This window comes from Pan troglodytes, chromosome 21 (assembly GCF_028858775.2).
Source record: "Pan troglodytes isolate AG18354 chromosome 21, NHGRI_mPanTro3-v2.0_pri, whole genome shotgun sequence".
Lineage (NCBI taxonomy): Eukaryota > Metazoa > Chordata > Mammalia > Primates > Hominidae > Pan > Pan troglodytes.
In genome coordinates this window covers 6,703,304-6,723,984 of record NC_072419.2, presented here as the reverse complement: position 1 = coordinate 6,723,984, position 20,681 = coordinate 6,703,304, and the positions used below count along the sequence as shown (strand labels likewise).

Below are 20,681 nucleotides of genomic sequence, written 5' to 3'. Positions count from 1 at the left end.
AGCAGGCTAGAAAAATAGGAAACTAGAATTTATTCTCTTTGAACTGACAAATCTGACCAGTGGGCTGCATTCTCTATATCTGAAAAATCTTGGTTTTGATGGAAAAAGTTAATTTTACAAAGCAATTTTCATTTTTTAAATTAAATTTCATTTTTTTTTGAGACAGGGTCTCACTTTGTTGCCCAGGCTGGAGTGCAATGGCACAGTCTTGGCTCACTGTAGCCTTGACCTCCCCAGATTCAGGTGATCTTCCCACCTCAGCCTCCTGAGTAGCTGGGGCTATAGGTGCACGCCACTACGCACAGCTGATTTTTGTGTTTTTACTACTCATAGGGTTTCTCTGTGTTGCCCAGTCTAGTCTAAAACTCCTGATCTCAAGAGATCTGCCTGCCTTGGCCTCCTAAAGTGTCATGAACCACCATGCCCAGCCTACAAAGCAATGTTCTAGGAAAAACTACAGTTACTCTTTGATTATGTAATTGCTGGAGAAGAAAAACATGGCATTTCTAAAATGATGAACTATATTACTTATATTTTAATATCTCATAAAGTTTGAAATAGACATTTCAAACATAAACATGTATAAACATTTTTATAAATTAAAAATATAAAATCAAAAACATTTTACAATTATTTTATTATAAAATTATTATAGAATCAAAAACATTATAAATTTAAACAACTTTTAAAAAAATTTATTTTGGGATTTCCCATGGAGTGATGGAGAATAATGAGCCTTGGGAGAGCTATGGCAGCTCTCATACTCCTTCCTGGGCCAACTTTTTTAGGAAATGGGAGAAATATACCCTGTTCAATGTTTATTGTGGGTCAGGATATTTTTGAAGCTATAGTTGTTGATTTGCTTCAAACTTTAAAAAATTTATTATAAAATTATGGGATGTAAAAAAATTTATTATAAAACTTTGAAATTTTCAAACTTTCAGAAAAGCAGAGAGATGAGATTAATGGCACTCATAGGCAAACATAGAACATAGATTGTAAACATTTTGCTATATTTGTGTCGTGATTATTTTTTGCTTGTGTTTGAAAGTATATTAAAGAAAATGATATTTTACCCCTAAATTCTTTAGTACAGATTTCTAAAAAAATAACATTTTCCTGTATAGTTACAAAATCATCTTTTCAAACAAAATAAAAAATGGCTTTTTAATATCATTTATTACCCAGTCCACATTCAGATTTCCTCAATTATTATGAAATGTCCTTTTATTTTTTGAGACAAAGTCTTGCTCTTTCACACAGCCTGAAGTGCAGTGAAACAATCTTAGCTTATTGCAGCCTCAAACTCCTGGGCTCAAGTGATCTTCCTGCCTCAGCTTCCTGAGTAGCTAGGACTATAGGTGCACACCACCATGCCCAGCTAATTAATTTTTTTGTAGAGATGGAGGTCTTACTACGTTGCCCAGGCTGGTCTCAAACTCCTGGCCTCAAGTGATCCTTCCAGCTTGGTCTCCCTGAAATATCTTTTGGGGCTGGTTTGTTCAAATTAGTTTCTTCTAATCAAGGGACACACATTGCATTTGATTATTTAGCTCAAGACTTTTTTAACCTGGAAAATACCCATACTCTTTGTTTATGTATTTATTTAGTGAAATTGACTTGTTGAAAAACTAGTCAGTTGTCCTGTAGAATATTTCCCCTTCTGGAATTTTCTGGTTGCTTTTTATGGTGTCATTTAACTTTTCACTCTGTTTTTTCCTGGTTAACTGGAAGTTAGTTCTAAAGGCTTTTAGGCCTGCTATAACAAAATACCAAAAACTGGATGACTTATAAAGAACAGAAATTTATTTCTCACAGTCCTAGAGGCTAGCAAGTTTAAGATCAAGGAGCATGTGGTTTTGATATCTGGTTAGGACCAACTTTCTGGTTCATAGATTGGCCTTCTTGCTGGGCCCTCACATAGTGGGAGAGACTAGCTAGCTCTCTGGGGCCTCTTTTATAAGGGCACTAATTCCAATCATGAAGGCTCTGTCCTTATGATCTAATGACCCCCTAAAGGCCCCACCTTTTAATACCAGCACCTTTGGGGTTAGGATGTCAACATATTAATTTTGGGAAGACATACACGTTCAGCCCATTGCAAGGTTTAGTTAGATTCAGGTTCAACTTCTTTTTTTAAAGACTATTTCATAGGCAATAATGTGTATTCACATCCCATCATTAGTGATGGTGAGATGATCGCAAGGTTAGGGTGATCACTGCCTATCTCCTCTGCTATATTCCCCCTTGGGTCAAGCCAGTAGTCTGTGACGTGAACTTTGTACCATGTGTATATTCAGTTATATTCTGTATCAATAGTTACTTGATTGTTTTAGCATTTATTAATGATCCTTGCTTGAGTTGATTATTTCATTAGGGGTTTCAAAATGGTGAATTTCTAATTCTCTAATTCTATCTACATGTTTTAGCTGGCATTTTTCTATAAGCAGACCATTTTCTTCACAACTGGGTTATTTGGCTACCCTGAAACATAGTTCCTTCCGGGAAGGCAGAACATATGTTTATTTCTGTCTTTTAAAAATTACTGGTGTTTGGAGTGAAGATTAGGTGAGGTAACTACCTCCACAGGTGACAAATGAATTTTGTTTTGTCTCACTTTTGCTTTTTTGAATATCACTGTGGATGCTTGGATTTTTATATTTAATTTGAATGGATTAGGGAATAAATGAGAAGATAGGTTTTATCTGTTTCTGTAGTTTTTATGTGGCTGTGTGAACTTACTTTTAAAAATTCCCAGAAATATTTTAATTCCCCTTTAAAGATATAAACTATGTCATACTATAAAGCAAAAGAAAAACCAATCATGTGAAGAGTAAATAGTATCGTTTAAACGAATTGTGGTTAAGCTTAGTTTGTAACTAATTAGTTTTTTATTTTCTTTCTACTTTTATCTGCTTCAGACCCTCTTCAGTGGTTTAGATCTTCTATGTGTCAAATTATTCTAATCTCTTAAAAAGTTTAAGAGCTAAAATATAACACAATGACTACAGGAATGCCTTTGTCCTTTTCTGGGTGGGTACACCTAAGGCAATTTCTTTTTCTCTTCTTTGTTCTCTTCTTCTTTCTTATTCTTAAATCATCTTCAATATTGGACAGATGACAGCACTGTGCCTGCCTCAAGATGTTTCTGACTTCTTCTTTTTCTTTTCTTTTTTTTTTTTGAGATGGAGTCTTGCTCTGTCACCCAGGCTAGAGTGCAATGGCACAATCTTGGCTCACTACAACTTCCACCTCCTGGGTTCCAGTGATTCTCCCAACTCAGCCTCCTGAGTAGCTGGGGTTACAGTCATGCACCACCACGCCTAGCTAATTTTTTGTATTTTTACTAGAGACGGGGTTTCACCATGTCGGCCAGGCTGGTCTTGAACTCCTGACCTCAAGGGATCTGCCTGCCTTGGCCTCCCAAAGTGCTGGGATTACACGTGTGAGCCACTGCGCCCGGCCGTTTCTGACTTTTTCTAAAGTCTTCTTTCTCTGGAGATGACATTATATAATAGCATTGTTCAATACAAGTTTCTTTGATGATGGAATTGTTCTATAATCTGCATTGTCCCAGCCACTAGCCATATGTGACTACTGTAACACTTGAAATGTGGCTAGAGCAACTGAAGAACTGAATTTTGCATTTTACTTAATTTTAATTAATTAAAATAGAAATGCAAATAACCATAAGTGGTTAGTAGCTACCATACTGGACAGCAAAGATCTATAATTCAGCATTTAAAATCGATTTTGTTTTGTTTTCAAAAATGGAGTCAGACTGTTACAACCCAAAAGAACTGTATGTTAAATTAAGGTAAATCACCAAATACTGCATACACATTTGGGAAATCCAAACCAGATTTTTTCATGTGATAACCACACCCTCTTTTGACTTTAGCCTTGGAGGTAATGGAGTATGGCAGAAAAAACCCTGTATCAGCAGCTGGAAGACTCACCTTCTTTTCCTAGCTCTGCCATATATTGACCAAAAGAGTCAAAGTCCATTCAGATGGTTGAGGGGCCTTGGAATTTTGTTTTTGGTTTTCACATACAAGTTGGAGGGCAGATGCGTTAGCCTCTTGAAATACCCAGAAACCACTTGTTTCCTCATCTAAAAATCAGGTATGACAGGATCATTTAATTATCCTGGAAATCAGATGAAGCACTGCATATGAAAGCACTTTGTAACATCGATAGCACTGGGAAATGTAAAGACCTTTTACTGAAATATAAAGGTGTATGGTCAACTGAATATATCTCAGATGATTATGATTTGACTGTATATATTGAATATAACCTGTAGTGGGCCCCTTGGTAAACAGCTTACAGTTTTGTTGCAAGTTTTAGCCAAGAGAAAATTTATTTGTTGACTAGTCATGCCCTTTATTGGCCACATGATGAGCAGCAATGATATTAACACACAGTGCACCTTGCAGAATTCAAGAATGTCTCAGTGTCTTGTGAACTAGGAAGCTGAAATGCAGTGGTATGCAGAAGGCTGGCTCAGTAGGAACCTTGGGAGTGTCCTCCAGATAGATGTTTGTGCAGGTTGTATTTGATTCCAGTTGGCCATGAAAAGCTGGTTGGTCTAAAGAATGAGAATATACTTGGTTTTGCATTTACTAGAACTATCTGGGGAACAAATCTTGGGGTGGAAGAAAGGAGGGAGGGAGGGAAAGCTGTGCTTCAATACCTAGGGCTTCTTTCCTGGAATGGATCTGAGAATCTGGGATTGGGTGGCTAATATCTCATCTCTAGAAGGGAGAAAGAACTGGGTGTTGAAGGCTTTGTATTTTCTACTGGAGTTCACTGCAGAATAGGTGAATGGAATGGGCTGCTATGATCCAGACATTAGGGAGGACAGGTTTGTGATACATTAGAAAACTTGAATGAGCCCTTCTATGATTCTCTCTTCCCTCTTTCTGCTTCCCTTTCTGAATCACCATCCGCAGGTTGTGGAATTAGCAAATCTATTATGTGAGCAATAGCAAACTTACAGGAGCCCTTGGCTCCATCTATCTCCCTGTTTGTGTCAGTTCATTCTGGATGCTTTTAGTCTGTGGTCTTCATTCACTCTTTTTATGGGGAAGTAAAAGGAGTGGGACAGATTATGAGAACAGCTGGGTCCTCCCAGTTGCTGGGGTGGTTATTTTAAGCTTTGTTTAATGTGTCCAGAGACCCAGATGGCATTTTTAACTAAGCTGCTTTATTGAATCTTGTGATAAAGCATAGTGATGTTTATTGAAAAGGCAGACACACATCAGCAACATTATGTGTGAAACTTGCTCTAAGAATTTTCTATAAAACATCTGTTCTCTTTGAGCCTTTTGTGAACTCTGGAAGTTTGCTAATTTCTATACAGACTTGAGGACAAGAAGTTGGAACCCACTTTTGGAGATGTCCAAGCATAGGTATTGGAATCATTAATCCTAACCCTCTCAGTTTTAAGGCCCCGGATACCCTTCTGTTAGACAACAGCAACATGAGCAAGCATTGTAATAACATTTAAACAAGATTATTTGGAAATAATGGACAAGAAAAATTAGTATAAATTGTTTGGGGATTTTAAAATTAAAGATAAAAAGCTAGGGCTTCAATGACCTGTGCCAGCCTATAGCCTTAAGAGTCAATTTGCAAACACTCAAGATTTGGCCAATATGCCTCTACTACTTCTACTTAACACAGTCAAAGGGAAATTTTTAGATTCTTTCATCTGATTTGACTGTCTTAGTTACGAATAATAGGATATCTAGAATATATATGTGACTTGTTAAAATGAAAATCCACCTTCTCTGAGTCTTCAAATATCTTTCATATCTTACATTTTTAGTAACATCAACTTTTGAAGTCATGTCCGTAGTTGTATGAAAAGAAAAATTTCAGGAACATTCAACCTCAAAAGTTCTTTTTCTTAGTCTGAAGTCGTAGAAGCATTTGACTTTTACTTTCTCTTTTTAAATTAGTACTAGTAGGTATTTTGTATAAATATAATATTTAGTTATTGCCTTTGTATTCTTTTTCTCTAGTAAACATCCTGGTTTTTAGCTATCAATATGTAGTTTTACATTTAGGGATTTCTAATGGAAAGACAAAGGAATCTGAAATCAGAGGACAAGAGTTTATTCTACTTGACCAAACACATACAAAATACTGGAAGGATAGTTTTACAACAAATATTTAATATATATGACATGTAAAAAGGTTTTCCAAATCAAGAAAATTCAAACAATTCAATACAAATGTCATCAATAATAACACATGAACAGGTGGCCAACCTTATTAATAACCAGAGAAATATAAATTAAAACAATCCATCAACTTGTAAAAAAGATGAAATTACCCAGAGTTGGTGTAGGTGATGGAAAATTGTCATGTTTGTATACTGTTCATAGAAGTCAAATTGACATAACTTTTTGGTCAGGCAATTTGGAAGTATATATCTAAATTAATAGAGTAGTTTTCTAATAACCTGGGAATCTCTTAATCTAAGAATCTTTACTGTAGATTTTTCTAGAACAAATGTACAAACATCTATGTACAAGGGTACTCACTGCAGCATTTTGCTAAGGAAAAACTCAGAAAAAAATCCATATGTTCAACAGAGAACAGGTACATAATTTATGACACAACCGCACAATATACACCACTAAAATAAAGAATATAAATTTATATGTAGTATGAAAAAGATGTGAATGATAGCTTGTTTGTGAAAAACAGCAATGACTGGAATATTGTGTGTAACATAATCCTGCTTTTCTGTATATAATGTAGGCATAGAAAATAGGATTGAAAGGACATACTCTAGTCAACAGTGTATATAGCTTGGGTGGAGGGGGTGTATAATGGGGAAGGAGAGTCCCTATACATCTCTGGATTTAAAAGATCATACATGCATATGCATTACCTTCAAAATTAAAATGATAAAGACAAAAGGAGAAGCTTTGGATTTGAATCATGATACTACTGTTTGCAACTTATATGACCGTGGGGAAGTCGCCTAGCTTCCTGGGGTTTATTTCCTCATTTATAAAAATAGGGAAAGTAATAATACTTGTCTACATATCTTCTAGGGTTGTTGCGAGGATTGAATGTGATAATGGGTTACAGCATTATGAATTATTTATTCATATAACACAATTATTATAAAAATATTTTGCTCTGATTAAAATAAAAGAAGGACGAGATCGTGTGTGTTTTTCAGTCCCAGTAGCTTTACTAACCAGAAAGCGCCTGCTGATGTGGTGATCACAGTTGTTTTGGTGCAGCTTCCTCTTGACTTTTGGCATTTCTCCATGCTGCTAGCTAAGGCTGAGGTGGCGACCGTGGAAGGTGTGATCTCCTCCCCCTCCCAGCACACATTTGTGTGCGTACTCACACTCATGCACACACAAACACACACACGCACACTCTATCACAGTACATGAGGTGGCAGCAGCTGCTCCGGCATAGACTTTCACACAACATAAAGGACTTTTTTAGTGTGGTCTGTGCATTATTTCCTGTTAAGCATGAGCTGAGTCAGTGCCATGCTTTTCCATCTGAAACCTTTCTGAGGCTCTGGCTGTGTTAAGAGCAAACCCTGTCCCCTCCATGCCCACCCCATGGCCCTCTACTGAAGCCAGATCTTAATCTGCTCATTTCATGAGGATTTTCAAACCGAATGGACTGGGCCATGTGAGAGATCACTGAAAGGAACAGACCAAGCAGAGGCTAAGAGACTCCACGCTAATCTGTTGAGTCGTCTGAAAATGCACAGCTGTGGGAGCTCACTGTGCTTTAAAGTACTTTGGCAGGATGTTTGTTCAGGGGGCCTGTTCCTGCAGCCCTGCTGAATGTTTGGTTAGGAGGCATAATCTTTTTCTGGACAGGATCTCCCAAATGTAAAGTGATAGATGCTAATGTGGAATATAATACAGAAGATCCAGCTTGGATGTCATAAATAACAATAAATTGTTTAATCTTGCTGAGCTGTATGTAAATCTATGATTGCCAGAGGTCTTTAGTTCACTGGAACATAGTATGGGGGCAGGGGCACTTAGCAAATAGGCAGTTATTATTTTCCAACCAGACAGAAACTGGTCTGATGGAATTTATCTAAAAAGGCATACACATGGATTTTAATTAATTGTGACAATTACTCAGAGAAAACACATGGCCCTAAAGAGGCTGAGGGGTTTTTTTGTTCTACCTATAAATGTATATGTATATTCACCTATATTCTACCTATGTATAAGTAAGAGAATGAGTTTTTGTTTTGGGGATATATATTTATACGTATCTATACAGATAGATATACACATACTTAATTTCTGTCTACCTATTAAGGTGCGGTGCCAGATGGAAAGTATTTTTAAGCATTTAGATAGTTTATTCTATAGCATATGTGTGCATATAGCCCCCCCATAAAGCTTTGTCTCTTTTCTGGATATATTTAACAAGAGGCTAGAACAGAGTCCAAAATGTCAGAAATGTTTGAACATTCCATAGAAATGAAGGAGGTGTTTCCAAATGACCTATGTTTCTATGGCAATAAATAGAACTTGTGCTGCGTTGGATGGGTCAGGAGCAAGGAATATAAACAGTGTAAGTATGACTATTCCAGGCAGAAATCTACCTTGTAAGAACAGCTTTGTGCAGTGAGCTCAACAACATTGATCAGTTAGCAGTCCGGTTCAGTACAACATTGATCAGGTAGCAAGCCGGTTCGGCAGTGCCAGTCGGAGACACAGATGGGGACAATCAAAGAAGATGCAGGTCAGGACAAGGATGCAGACATGTACCTGTCACTACCATGGACTTCAGCAGCTTCTTAGTGAGCAGGTTTATGATTAAAGAAGAAAGACATCGTTGATAAGTAAGCATGTTACAATTAATTTGCTGTTTAGTTATTAGCAAACTACAACCAGTTTTTAGGGTTTTTTTTCTTTTTTCTTTTTTGAAACACGTTCTTATTCTGTCATCCAGGCTGGAGTGCAGTCGTTATCCAAGCTCACCGCAGCCTTAAACTCCTGGGCTCAGTGGATCCTCCCACCTAAGCTTCCCAAGAAGCTGGGACTACAGGCGCACGCCACCATGGCCAGCTAATTTTTCTTATTTTTTTGTAGAGATGAGGTCTTGCTGTATTGCCGAGGCTGCTCTTGAGCTCCTGGCTTCAAGCCATCCTCTTGTCTTGGTTTCCCAAAGTGCTGGGACTATAGGTGTGACTCACCATGCCTGGCTTACATCCAGTTTAATTTATACTACAGTGTGGGTTTAGTCCTCAAACATGTTTTTGTTTTACATATAAAAATTTGAGGTAAAAGAACATTTTTACATTGGTCAATAATGGTACATTTAAACAATGGACGACTATATCCATTAAAATCGTGTTGTGGAAGAATATTCAGTGACATGGAAAGATTGACTCAAGGGCAAGTGAAACGTGTCAAGAGTCTGTTAGGTACTAGACACTGTAAACTGGGTCTTGGCTGTGTTACTTGCTTACATCCTCCATCATGTGATCTTTTAGATAACAAAATCGAGATACATAGGGATAATGGGTGGGCCGATTGAAGAACAGAACTTGGGCCACACTTCTAGATGCCTGTGACTTTTCTGCATTTATTCAGATATTAGGAATTGATTATGAAATCCATGGTGGTTTGATGCTAATGAACTCTCATCTATCTCTCCAGCATGTGTGTAAAGACTTCCAGAGGTACGGGAAGTTGAGGATGAACTCTCTTACTTCCATCTGGTCTCCATGTAACAAATCATATAACTGCACAATTATCCAAATGCAAATGAAGGAGTCCCTTGATGTTTGGATAACCACATTCATGCCTTGAGTTTGTTATTTCTTGAAATTGCCCTTATCCGTCTCTTGTTTACCCATGGACAACACTACTTAAGGGCTGGCACTCTGCAACCCATGGCAGCTTGGCTTTGGGGTTCCTTCCAGTGTTTTGTTTTTGTTTTTAACCGAGAAGACAGGAAACAGGCATCTTTGTGTATATGGCTTGCCACAGCCCTTCGTAGATGGACATGGTGGAGGCTGTGTGGTCCCGGAGAACACTTCCTCTGTGAAGCATCAGGGAAGTTTCTGTTCATTGTGTCTTCACTCTCTCCAATTCACTTGGGGAGTGATAGGGATTATAACACAGTGAGCAGAGGATATTGGGGAATGTCATGCTTAATTTTCTTTTCTTTTTTTTTCTTAAACGACATTTAAAGCTAAAAGAGAATCACAAAGGGTAAGTCTGATTTAAGACATTTCACACATGAAAGAAATCCTGCTTTCATGCGTGTTATGTCACAGGAAAAACTCATTTAGAGTCAACATTCTGCACCTACTCCGAAATTTTAGCCTGAGGGTTTAAATATTACCTCGCTGCTCTCTAGGACTTTAATTTGAGCTAATTAGAAATGGAACTCATACTAAAACTAATTTAGGAAAGAAGCTGTTGATGTTCTGAAGAAAAACAGCTGTCAGAAATAAGATCATTAAAAAACCATAGTTGTATATGGCACAAAATGTAAAGGAATAGAAATGCTGGGAGAAAGCTTTTATAGAATAACATTTTATCTTTCTTTGGACACTGGTCTAAGGCATGTGAAAGGGCATATTGATTCCCTTGGCACCTGGTATGTTCATTTATGGATGAAAAAGCCCAATGACATAATTTAGGTGAGGTTTAAGGCTTGATGGGAGGCATTGGTGCCATTAGAAGGACGGACACAAAGAGTTCTTAAGTAACGGCATCATGGGAAATGATAATTGCACACTCCTTTCTACTATGTCTTGGTTTCCCCAAGCATTTAGAAGTCACGGCTGGGTAGGAACAAATTTATCATGAGTCTGTCTGTGTGTTTGGGAATGCATATGCCTCACAGATGTGTCTGCAGGGGTCTGTGTGATAATGTTCATATATGTGATAGATGTGGACCCTGGGATCTGTATCTGTGTGGACCCTGGGATCTGTACGTGTGTGTGAGTGACAGTGGACTAGGGTCCACTTTGCCCCCTTTTCCACGTGGGAGTTGAAGGAAATGCCCCTTAATGGCAGTAGCATCCACTTGGGTGTGTGCACATTTTGGAGGACTGGGTGAGGTTGCCCTTCTTCCAGCCAAAGCCAGACCCTATGGTGTGGGACGTTCAGCGGGGAGCAACAGAATGCCATGGCTTGGTCCTCCCTGGGCTGTGGTCTGGATTTCACTCAGGAATGAAAGTCAGATATTGCCTGCTTCAATGCTGTAAACATAACTAAGTATAATTATGTAAGTAGACCATCTTTTCCTTGCAAGGTAGCGGTCTGCTGCATTGACAGAGGGTAGTATTTCTAGGACTTTTTCAGAGAGTAAAATGGTACTTTAAGGGATAATCTGCTATCTAAAGATGAATTTTAAATGTTGGAGGGGGTTGTGGGATTCGGGGAAGACAATAGAATAATTTGTGTCATGGTTAATTTAACAAACAGTTTTTGTTTATAGAATCTGATCTTCGGTGGATTTTAACAACCCTCTTCTTCCTTGGCTTTTCAGATAAAGACGCAGAGCCTCAGAGATGTTAAATGATTGATCCTATGTCAGGGGGTAGAGTCAAGACTCATACCTATGCCTTTTAACTTCAAGTTGAGTGCTTTTTCTTTATACAAAAGGGCTTCCAAAAGTTATATTTCTTTTTATCAATGACTAGATCTTGAAAGCCATACCTTTTCTGATGGCATTTATCCTGGGCTAATTGGTAGAGAGAGGGTGAACAGAAGAGAAGACATAGACACGCAGAGAAGAAAGTGACATGAAAACAGAGGCAGAGATTGGAGTGATGTGAACACAAGCTCGGAAATATGTGGAGGCAACAGAAACTGGAAGAGGCAAGGGAGGATCCTCCCCTAGAGCCTTTCGATGAGGCAGACCCCCACTGACACCTTGATTTTGAACTTCTGGCCTCCAGAACTGTAAGGGAATAAATTTTAATTGCTTTTAGCCACCAAGTTTATGGCAATTTGTTATAGCAGCCTTGTGAAGCTAATACAAACTTTGTATTAGATTACAAACTTTGTATTCATTTCCTAGGACTCCCATAACAAATTACCACATATTTGGTGGTTTAAAATCACAGAAATTTATTCTCTCACAGTTCTGGAGGCCAGAAGTCAAAATCAAGGTATCAGCGTGGCCACACTCTGTAGATGCTCTAGGGAGAATCTGCTCCCTGCCTCTTCTAGCTTCTGGCAGCAGAATACATTCCTTGGCTTCCCGGGTGTGGCTGCATCACTCCAATCTTTGCATCTGTCTTCATATCTCCTCTTCTTTGTGTCTATTCTAGTAAGTACAAAGTGCTGCATCTTCCATGATGGAAGTGGCCCAAATTAACCAATCTACCACCAGGTAGCTGGCTGATCATTTGGGGAATGGTACCATAAGGAGACTCAGTGTTGGTCCCTGCTGCTGGTAGAGTAGGCACTCTGCAGTGGCCATAGCCAGGTCAGCCTTGGTGAGTGAATGTCCATGTTGTTGAGCCCATGCATAGCCTTCATCCCTGCCATCACGGCCATGGTATTACAGCATTCTTGCATTGCTATAAAGAAATGCCTGAGGCTGGGTAATTTACAAAGAAAAGAAGTTTCCTTAGCTCATGGTACTGAAGGCTGTACAAGCCTTGTGCCGGCATCTCCTTGGCTTCTGGTGAGGCCTCAGGAGCTTTTACATATGGCGGATGACAAAGTGGGAGCAGGCATATCACACAGCAAGAGTGGGAGCAAGAGAACAAAAGAGAAGGTGCCACATACTTTTAAACAAGCAGATCTCATGTAAACTCAGAGCGAGAACACACTTATCATCAAGGGCATGGTGCTAAACCATTCATGAGGGACTAGCCCCCATGATCCAAACACCTCTCACTGGGCCCCACCGCTAACACTGAGGATTACATTTCAATATGAGATTTGGAGGAGACAAACATGTAAACCATAACAGCCACTTGGCTCATGAGCCCATTGGACAATGACAGGAATGGCTGGGGGAAAGCCACTCATTGACATCCACAGAACTGGTCTTCCTGTTATTAAAATCCTCCTCTGCCTAGGTCACCATTTGGTGAGTGTCCATAAGGGACACAAATATCTTCACAATTTTCCATGTCTTACCTCAGAAGCCCCATCACCCTCTCTTTCACATCTCCTCCAGTACTTATCCCCCAGATGATAGGACCATGTCCAGCAATACCTCTTCTCTCTGGTATTGATGGGTTAATGAGCAGATCTCACATAGGTAAAATTTCCAGATATCTAGAATTTAATCTTCTGTTAATTCTCCAATTATAACTAAAGTATTTCAGGTTGAAACTTTATTCAAGTGTAATTACTCACTTTAACCTTCTTAAACAGAATGTATATTACCTTTTCAAAAATAACTGAAATTTAATAAGATAAAAATGTGTCTATAATCGTTCCTACTTAATAACTTTACATGTTTATTTCTGCATTTTTCTAAGTCCTTACCCCAAAGTGGACATAATTTTATACTGTAATAGCATGAAATAATTTTGCATTTGACATTTTTGATTTGGCATTAAACTATTGTTTATGTTTCTTTCGCTACTGCTTAAGAAAATGTGGGTGGTTGTAATAAATAAACCTGAAATGTAGGCAATTTTTATTGCCTTAAAAACAATAGAATGTTATTTCTCACTCACACAATAGTCCAATGAGGATGTCCCTGGTGGGCAAAGACTCTTGTCTACCAAATGGGATGGGGACTAAGTTTCCTTCCCTCTTGTGACTCTGGCATTGCCTAGAGCCACATGATTACCTGTACTGAATCTGTAGAAAGAGAAATAAGCAGTTTAGAGATGATATGTCTGTTTTCTGATATCCTCAGCCTAGAAGAAACACACATTACTTCTGTTCTTATTCTCATACTAGTTTATCACCCATTGTCCAAATGCACCATGTGGCCACACCTAGATGCAAGGGTGGGTTGGAAAATGTAGCCCCTGGCTGGGCAGTTGTTCCTCAGCATTGACTCTGTGCTATGGAAGGGCTTCCTAAGTTTTTGTGGACTGCTATCCCAGTCTGTCACCACTATACAATCTTCATAATTTTCCCTTTAAATGGCTGAGAGAAAATTTTGAACAAAAGCTACAAACATTTTTCAGATTCTTGATTCTCCAGACTTATTACTTGAGGGCAGTGACTAAATTATATTCAGTTCTATATCAGAAGGTTCTTCCATATTGCCGGTTTCATGGTAGATACTCAATAAAATGAGTTGAATGACTACATAAATTTTAGCAAGAGCATGTGGAAAATAATTTATCATGACTTTGGGTAATACTATAGGTGTAATTATTGTCCTTTCTCTTTCCTGGCTTGATTAATAGCACCACTATCCATTAAGTTATTAAAGGTAGAAAGCTGAGATTATTCTTGACTCCTTTTCTCACTGGTCCAGTATTAGTTATTTATTGCAGTGTAAGAAATTACCATGAAACTTAGTGGCTTAGTTGGGGCTTGATGGGGGCTGGAGGATCCACTGCAAGATGGCTCAGTCACTTGGCTGGCAAGGTGGTGCTGGCTGTTAGCCTCCCATCTGATCCTCCTCTTTCCGCTCCTGCCACTCTTCAAGGTATTTTTTCCAGAGCAGCCATTCATCATTCATTTATTTTTTCCCATTAATTAATTCAACAGATATTTATTGTATACTTACCATATGCCAGATTTGTTCTAGGTTCTTGGAATATAGCAGTGAAAAAAAAAAACAGTCCTTGGATCTTATATACAGTGGGGAAATAAACATATAATGTAGAAAATTAGATGGTAATATGTGTGAGCACATATATTTATTATTTCTCATCATTTCTGAGACAGGAGATGGATATTCTGGCTTGGGGACTCACATGAGGTCACAGTTACATGTTGGTATTGGTTTGGTCATATGAAGGCTTGGTGGGGGCTGGAGGATCCACTGTGAGATGGCTCAATCCCTTGGCTGGAAAGCTGGTGCTGGCTGCTGTTGGCAGGCCTTGCTTCCTCTTCACTGGGCTTCTTGAGTGTCTTCATGACATGGCGGCTGGCCTCTCCCAAAATAAGCTGTCCAAGAGAGCAGGGCAGAAGTGTCCATGCCATTTACGGCCTCACCATGGAAGTCACACACAATCACTTCTGCAATATATACTGATTACCCAGATCTGCATCATTCAGTGTGGGAGGGGACCACAAAAAGGCAAAAATGCCAAAAGGCAAGGACCATTGAGGCCATTTTGGAGGCTATTTACCACAGCCCCTCTCTTCCATATTCCAGTCCACCTGCATATTCTGTTCATCCTCCTTCCAAAAATGTATCTCAAACCAAATGACTAATTTTCATTTCTGTTGGCTCTAGCCTAGTCCAAGACTCTATCAACACTCGACTTGAAGAGTCTCCCATCTGATATTCCTCTTTCTGCTCTTGCCCCCCTTCAAGGTATTTCTCCCAGAGAAGCCATTCATCATGCATTCATTATTCTCCATTCATTAATTCAACAAATATTTATTGTACGCTTACCACATGCCAGATTTATTTTAGGTTCTTGGGATATAGCAGTGAAAAGTCCTTGGGCTTTACATACAGTGGGAAGATAAATAATATGGAAAATGTTAAAGGCAACATATGTGATCCAGAAAATTATAGCAGGGTGAAGGAAATAGGAAACAATAGAAAAGTTAGGGACTTCTGGCTATAGTATTATATAGGGCTGTCAAGGATGCTATCTCTGATTAGCTTACATTGAAACAGAAACCCAAAAGACAGTAGAGGGCAGGTATGTTAATATCTGGGAAAGTATTGTAAGCAGAGGAAAAAGAAAATGCAAGGGCCCTGAGGCAGGATCATGTTTGGTATGTTTGAGGAATAGCTGTTCTGTTCCGTTGTGGCTGGAACAGAAGAAGGAGGGCGGGAGGGCGATGGAGAATGGTACATGATGGAGGTCAGATTATGTAGGGCCTTGTAGACTACAATGAAGACTTTGGCTTTGTTTTGGGTTGGTGGGGGACAAGGAAAGCTATTGGAATGTTTTAGTGACTTGATGTGACTTACTTTTTAATAGGACCATTTGGGCTGCTCAGCCCATGATGTTTAAAAATGCAATCAGGTCACTTCCACTGTTTAAAACCTTTCAATGGATTCTGGTTGTACTTAGAATAAAATCTAAGCTCCCTTAGCTATTATTATTATATTATTATTAAAATTGACGTCCTTTATAACAGCAGTCTAATTCCTTCCTAATATGTACCTCACTAGTAACTATTATTATTATTGCTTATTTGTTTATAATCTGTCTCCTCTACTTGAAAATATGTAGCCTGGGGATCTTGTGGATTTCCATACTAAATCATCCCAAGGCCACTTTGCTTTTGAGCGCTCTCTCTCTCTCTCTCTCTCTCTCTCTCTCTCTCTGTGTGTGTGTGTGTGTGTGTGTGTTTTGATCTCTTCTGTAATTTTTTTTCCCCTGATCTCGCTGATTGTTATATTTGGTCAGTGACTGACCTCTAGCAATGATGGTGCCAGGGCAACTTTGTTGTTGAACTGTATGTTAAGGTTTGTTTTGGCTTGTTGGTTATATCAGTACTTATCAAATGAATTATCTGGGAAGAGAGGAGAGGATCTTATTAAAATACAGGTTCTTATTCGGTAGGCCTTGGGTGGGCCTTGAGGTTCTGCATTTCTTTCTTTCTTTTTCTTTCTATTTCTTTCTTTCTCTTTCTTTTTTCTCTTTCTTTTTCTTTCTCTTTCTTTCTTTCCCTTTCTTTCTTTCCTTCCTTCCTTCCTTTCTTTCCTTCCTTCCTTCCTTCCCTTCCTTCCTTCCTTTCCTTCCTTCCTTCCTTCCTTCCTTCCTTCCTTCCTTCCTTCCTTCCTTCAGACAGAGTCTCACTCTGTAGCCAAGGCTGGAGTGCCGTGATGCCATCTTAGCTCACTGCACCCTCTGCCTCCCAGGTTCAAGCAATTCTCCCACCTCAGCCTCCGGAGTAGCTGGGACTACAGGCGTGCACCACCATGCTCAGTTAATTTTTGTATTTTTAGTAGAAATAGTGTTTCACCACATTGGCCAGGCTGGTCTCGAACTCTGGAGCTCAAGTGATCTGCCCACCTCAGCCTCCCAAAGTGCTGGGATTTTAGGTGGAGCCACCATGCCCAGCTGAGGTTCTGCATTTCTATCAAGCTTGCAGGTGATGCCCATGCTGCCAGCCCTTTGAGTAACAAGGGGGCTTTATTACCGAGCTTGGCTGAACATTGGGATCATCTGTGGAGCTTTAAAACTACTAATGCTGGGCTCTCAACCCCAGAGATTGCAATATCATCAGTCTAGAATGCAGTTTGAGTACTAGGATTTTAAAAAGCTTCATAAGTGATTCTATTTTGTAGAAATATTGAGAACTACTAGATTGGATGATATTGAATCCAATTTTAAACCAAGGTGTAGCAATAAATGTTCTTCAGCGCTGTGTTGCTGACTTTTTAGAAAGTCAGTTTTGTAGCTCTAGAAAGAATCTGGCTGCATCCATGGATGACCTCCAGATCTCTGCTTAGCATGACTGGGTAATTTCTCCAATGTCTCCAGCACATGCTGTCACTTAACAGCAGAAAGAGAATTCCTACTTTCAGGAGAAAAGTCATTCCTGAAGATTACAGTTAAAATATGCCTACAGATGATGAGGTTGTAGTAAATCAGTCCCCTTGTTCTCTGAGCTTGTTCTAAGTTACAGGAAGCAGAAGAAGCAGAGAAGCACTCCATTTCTTTTTTCTTGTAATCTCTAGCATGTTCATATGCATAGTTTCTGAGTCAGTAGCAAACTAAGAACTTCTTGTGTGATTCAAGCTAACCCCTCGATTATCAGAAGCAGATGTTTCAAACGACTGAAGATCAGTGAGGCATATCCTATTTACAGGTTAATAATTGACTACTAGATGCAGGTGCACCAAATGGTCTTAGAGACATTAGATAGGAGAGACAATGTCAGTGCTCCCCCTACCCTGCCTCCCCTAATCTAAAGCCTACTCTGTTTCTTTTATCAAGTGATTGGCTGTATGCTAACAGAGCCTGGGGCACTTTCCTGTTGAAATGCCTTTAATCCCAAGCAACTGGATTGATTTTTTATTTTTGGATGGTTTAGATTGGACGACTGATTATTGGACAGAATGGCATCTTGTCAACACCTGCGGTCTCCTGCATTATCAGGAAGATCAAGGCAGCTGGTGGAATCATTCTAACAGCCAGCCACTGCCCTGGAGGACCAGGGGGAGAGTTTGGAGTGAAGTTTAATGTTGCCAATGGAGGTATGTGGTTCAGCATATGCCTTAATAATCACGATTTCTTTCCTCTTATATTATTATAGTCTCACAGTGACCCTTTGATGATAGACAAGCAAGGTGCAGAGGACCTAGCTCAGAAAAATTTAGTGAGGTGCCCAAAGTGACCCAACAAAGAAGTGGCATGATGGGCTCATGAACCCATTTGGGTGGTCTCTTGGTCCCCTGTGCTCTTCAGCATAAACTATTGAATAGTTGATGCTTATCTGATATGGAAGGACTCTGAATTTTAACATTAAAACATACCCTGAAGGTCATTGTCTAAATGACAATGACCCTCATTTTACACATGAACAAATCAAAGGCCTGAGAGGCTGAGTTACTGCTGAAGGCCACAGGGTTGATCAGGGTCAGATTAATGATTTTTAGCCCAAATCCTGGGCTCTCTTTTTCCTACAGTGTTGACTTTCTCTCAAAATCATAGAATTGTTTCACTTTTTCTTATATTCACAGCAATCTATAGTTTGGGGGTCCTTAGTGGAGGGGGTGGGATATATGTACGGAGTAAATTTCTTTTAAAAATTGAACACACAAAAAAATAGGGAGAATAAGAAATAGATAACATGTACCCATTATCTTGTTTTTCTATTTTGCTTATCTTTTTTCTGAAGAATTTTAAAGCAAATTATAGCACAAGAACATTTCACACCCAAATATTTTTGTATGCATCTCTAAGAAAGAAAGACACATTGCTGCATGAGCATGCTAACATACCTAACAATAATAATATTAATTCTCCAATATCACCTGAAAACTAATCTATAGTCAAAATTTTCAATAATCCCCAAAATATTATTATTTATAGCTGTTTTATTCAAATCAGGATACATCTAAGGATGCCATGCATTTGCTTGGCAAGTCTCTTAAATCTCTTTTAATCTAGAACGCTGAGTTTGCATGAATGTGGGTAGGAGCCAAATTTTAACCAGCAACAGTTACCATTATAAATTATTCCTCATCCCAGACAAAGCAGTGCAGTCTGAAGGGAAAACTTATTATCTATCCCTCCTTGCAGACGTTTTACACGTTATCCAAACAAGGAAGTGTATTTATGTTGAATATTTAAAAAACAATATTGTAACCACAAAGCAGAAAACTAAACCACCAAACCACAAAGGTAGACAACAATAGAGGAAGAAGAGAACAAATTATCTACAAAGTAACCAGAAAACAATTAGCAAAATGGCAGGAGTAAGTCTTTTACTATCAATAATAACCTTGCTGGTACATGGGTTAAACTGTCCAATCAAAAGATATAGAATGGCTGAGTGGATCAACAACAAGATCCAACTAGATGCTGCCTACAAGAGACCCATTTTTAAACTTTAAGAATAGGCATATACTGAAAGTAAAGGGATAGAAGGAGATATTCCATGAAAACAGTTACCAAAAGAGAGCAGGGATGCCTATACTTATATCAGATAAAACAGACTTCCAGTAAAAAGCTGCTCCAAGAGACAAAGAAGGTCATGATTTAATGATAAAGAGGTCATCTTATCAAGAGGACATAACAATTGTAAACATATATGCATCCAACATTGAAGCACTTAAATATGTAAAGCAAATATTAGTGGACATGAAGGAAGAAATATACAGCAATATAACACTAATAGGGGACTTCAGTACTCCACTTGCAACAATGGAGAGATCAACCAGACAAAAAATTAACAAGACAACACTAAATTTGAACTATACTTCAGACCAAATGGACCTACCAGACCTACATTCATCCAACAACAGCAGAACATACATTCTTCTCTAGCATACATAGAACATTCTCCAGGATAGACCATATGTTAGGCCACAAAATAAACCTTAACAAATTCAAAAAGATTGAAATCATGTCTAGTATTGTTTCCAACCACAATGGTGTGAAGCTAAAAATCAATAACAGGAGGAATCTTGGAAAATTTACCAATATGTGGAAATTAAACAACATGCTTATGATGAACTAATGGGTCAAAGAAGAAATCAAGAGGGAAATTAAAAAATATTTTGAGATTAATGACAATGGAAACACAATGTATCAAAACCTACAGTATGCGGCAAAGTCAGTTCTAAGAGAGAAGTTTATAGCAATAAATGCCTAGATTAAAAAAGGAAAAAGATCTAAATAAGTAGACTAACATTATGCCCCAAGGAGCTAAAGAAAGAACAAACTAAACCCAAAGTGAGCAAAAGGAAGGAAATAATGAAGATCAGAACAGAAGCAAATAAAATGTAGTATAGAAAAACTATAGAAAATATAAATAAAATCAAAAGTTGGTTCTTTGAAAAAATAAAATCTACAAACTCTTAGCTAGATTCACTAAAAAAAGCAGACTCAAATAAATAAAATCGAAATGAAAGTG

The 20,681-nt window shown here is 38.6% G+C and overlaps 1 protein-coding gene across 1 annotated transcript in view; it reads left to right on the top strand.

The window, feature by feature from the left end:
• LOC112207866 (phosphoglucomutase-like protein 5) overlaps positions 1-20,681 on the top strand; it is a 36,513-nt gene that overhangs the window by 4,094 nt on the left and 11,738 nt on the right. Inside the window, exon 2 of the mRNA XM_054674975.2 lies at positions 18,135-18,297. Within this exon, the coding sequence (XP_054530950.2) occupies positions 18,135-18,297 (163 nt within the window). The remainder of the gene's footprint in view (positions 1-18,134; positions 18,298-20,681) is intronic.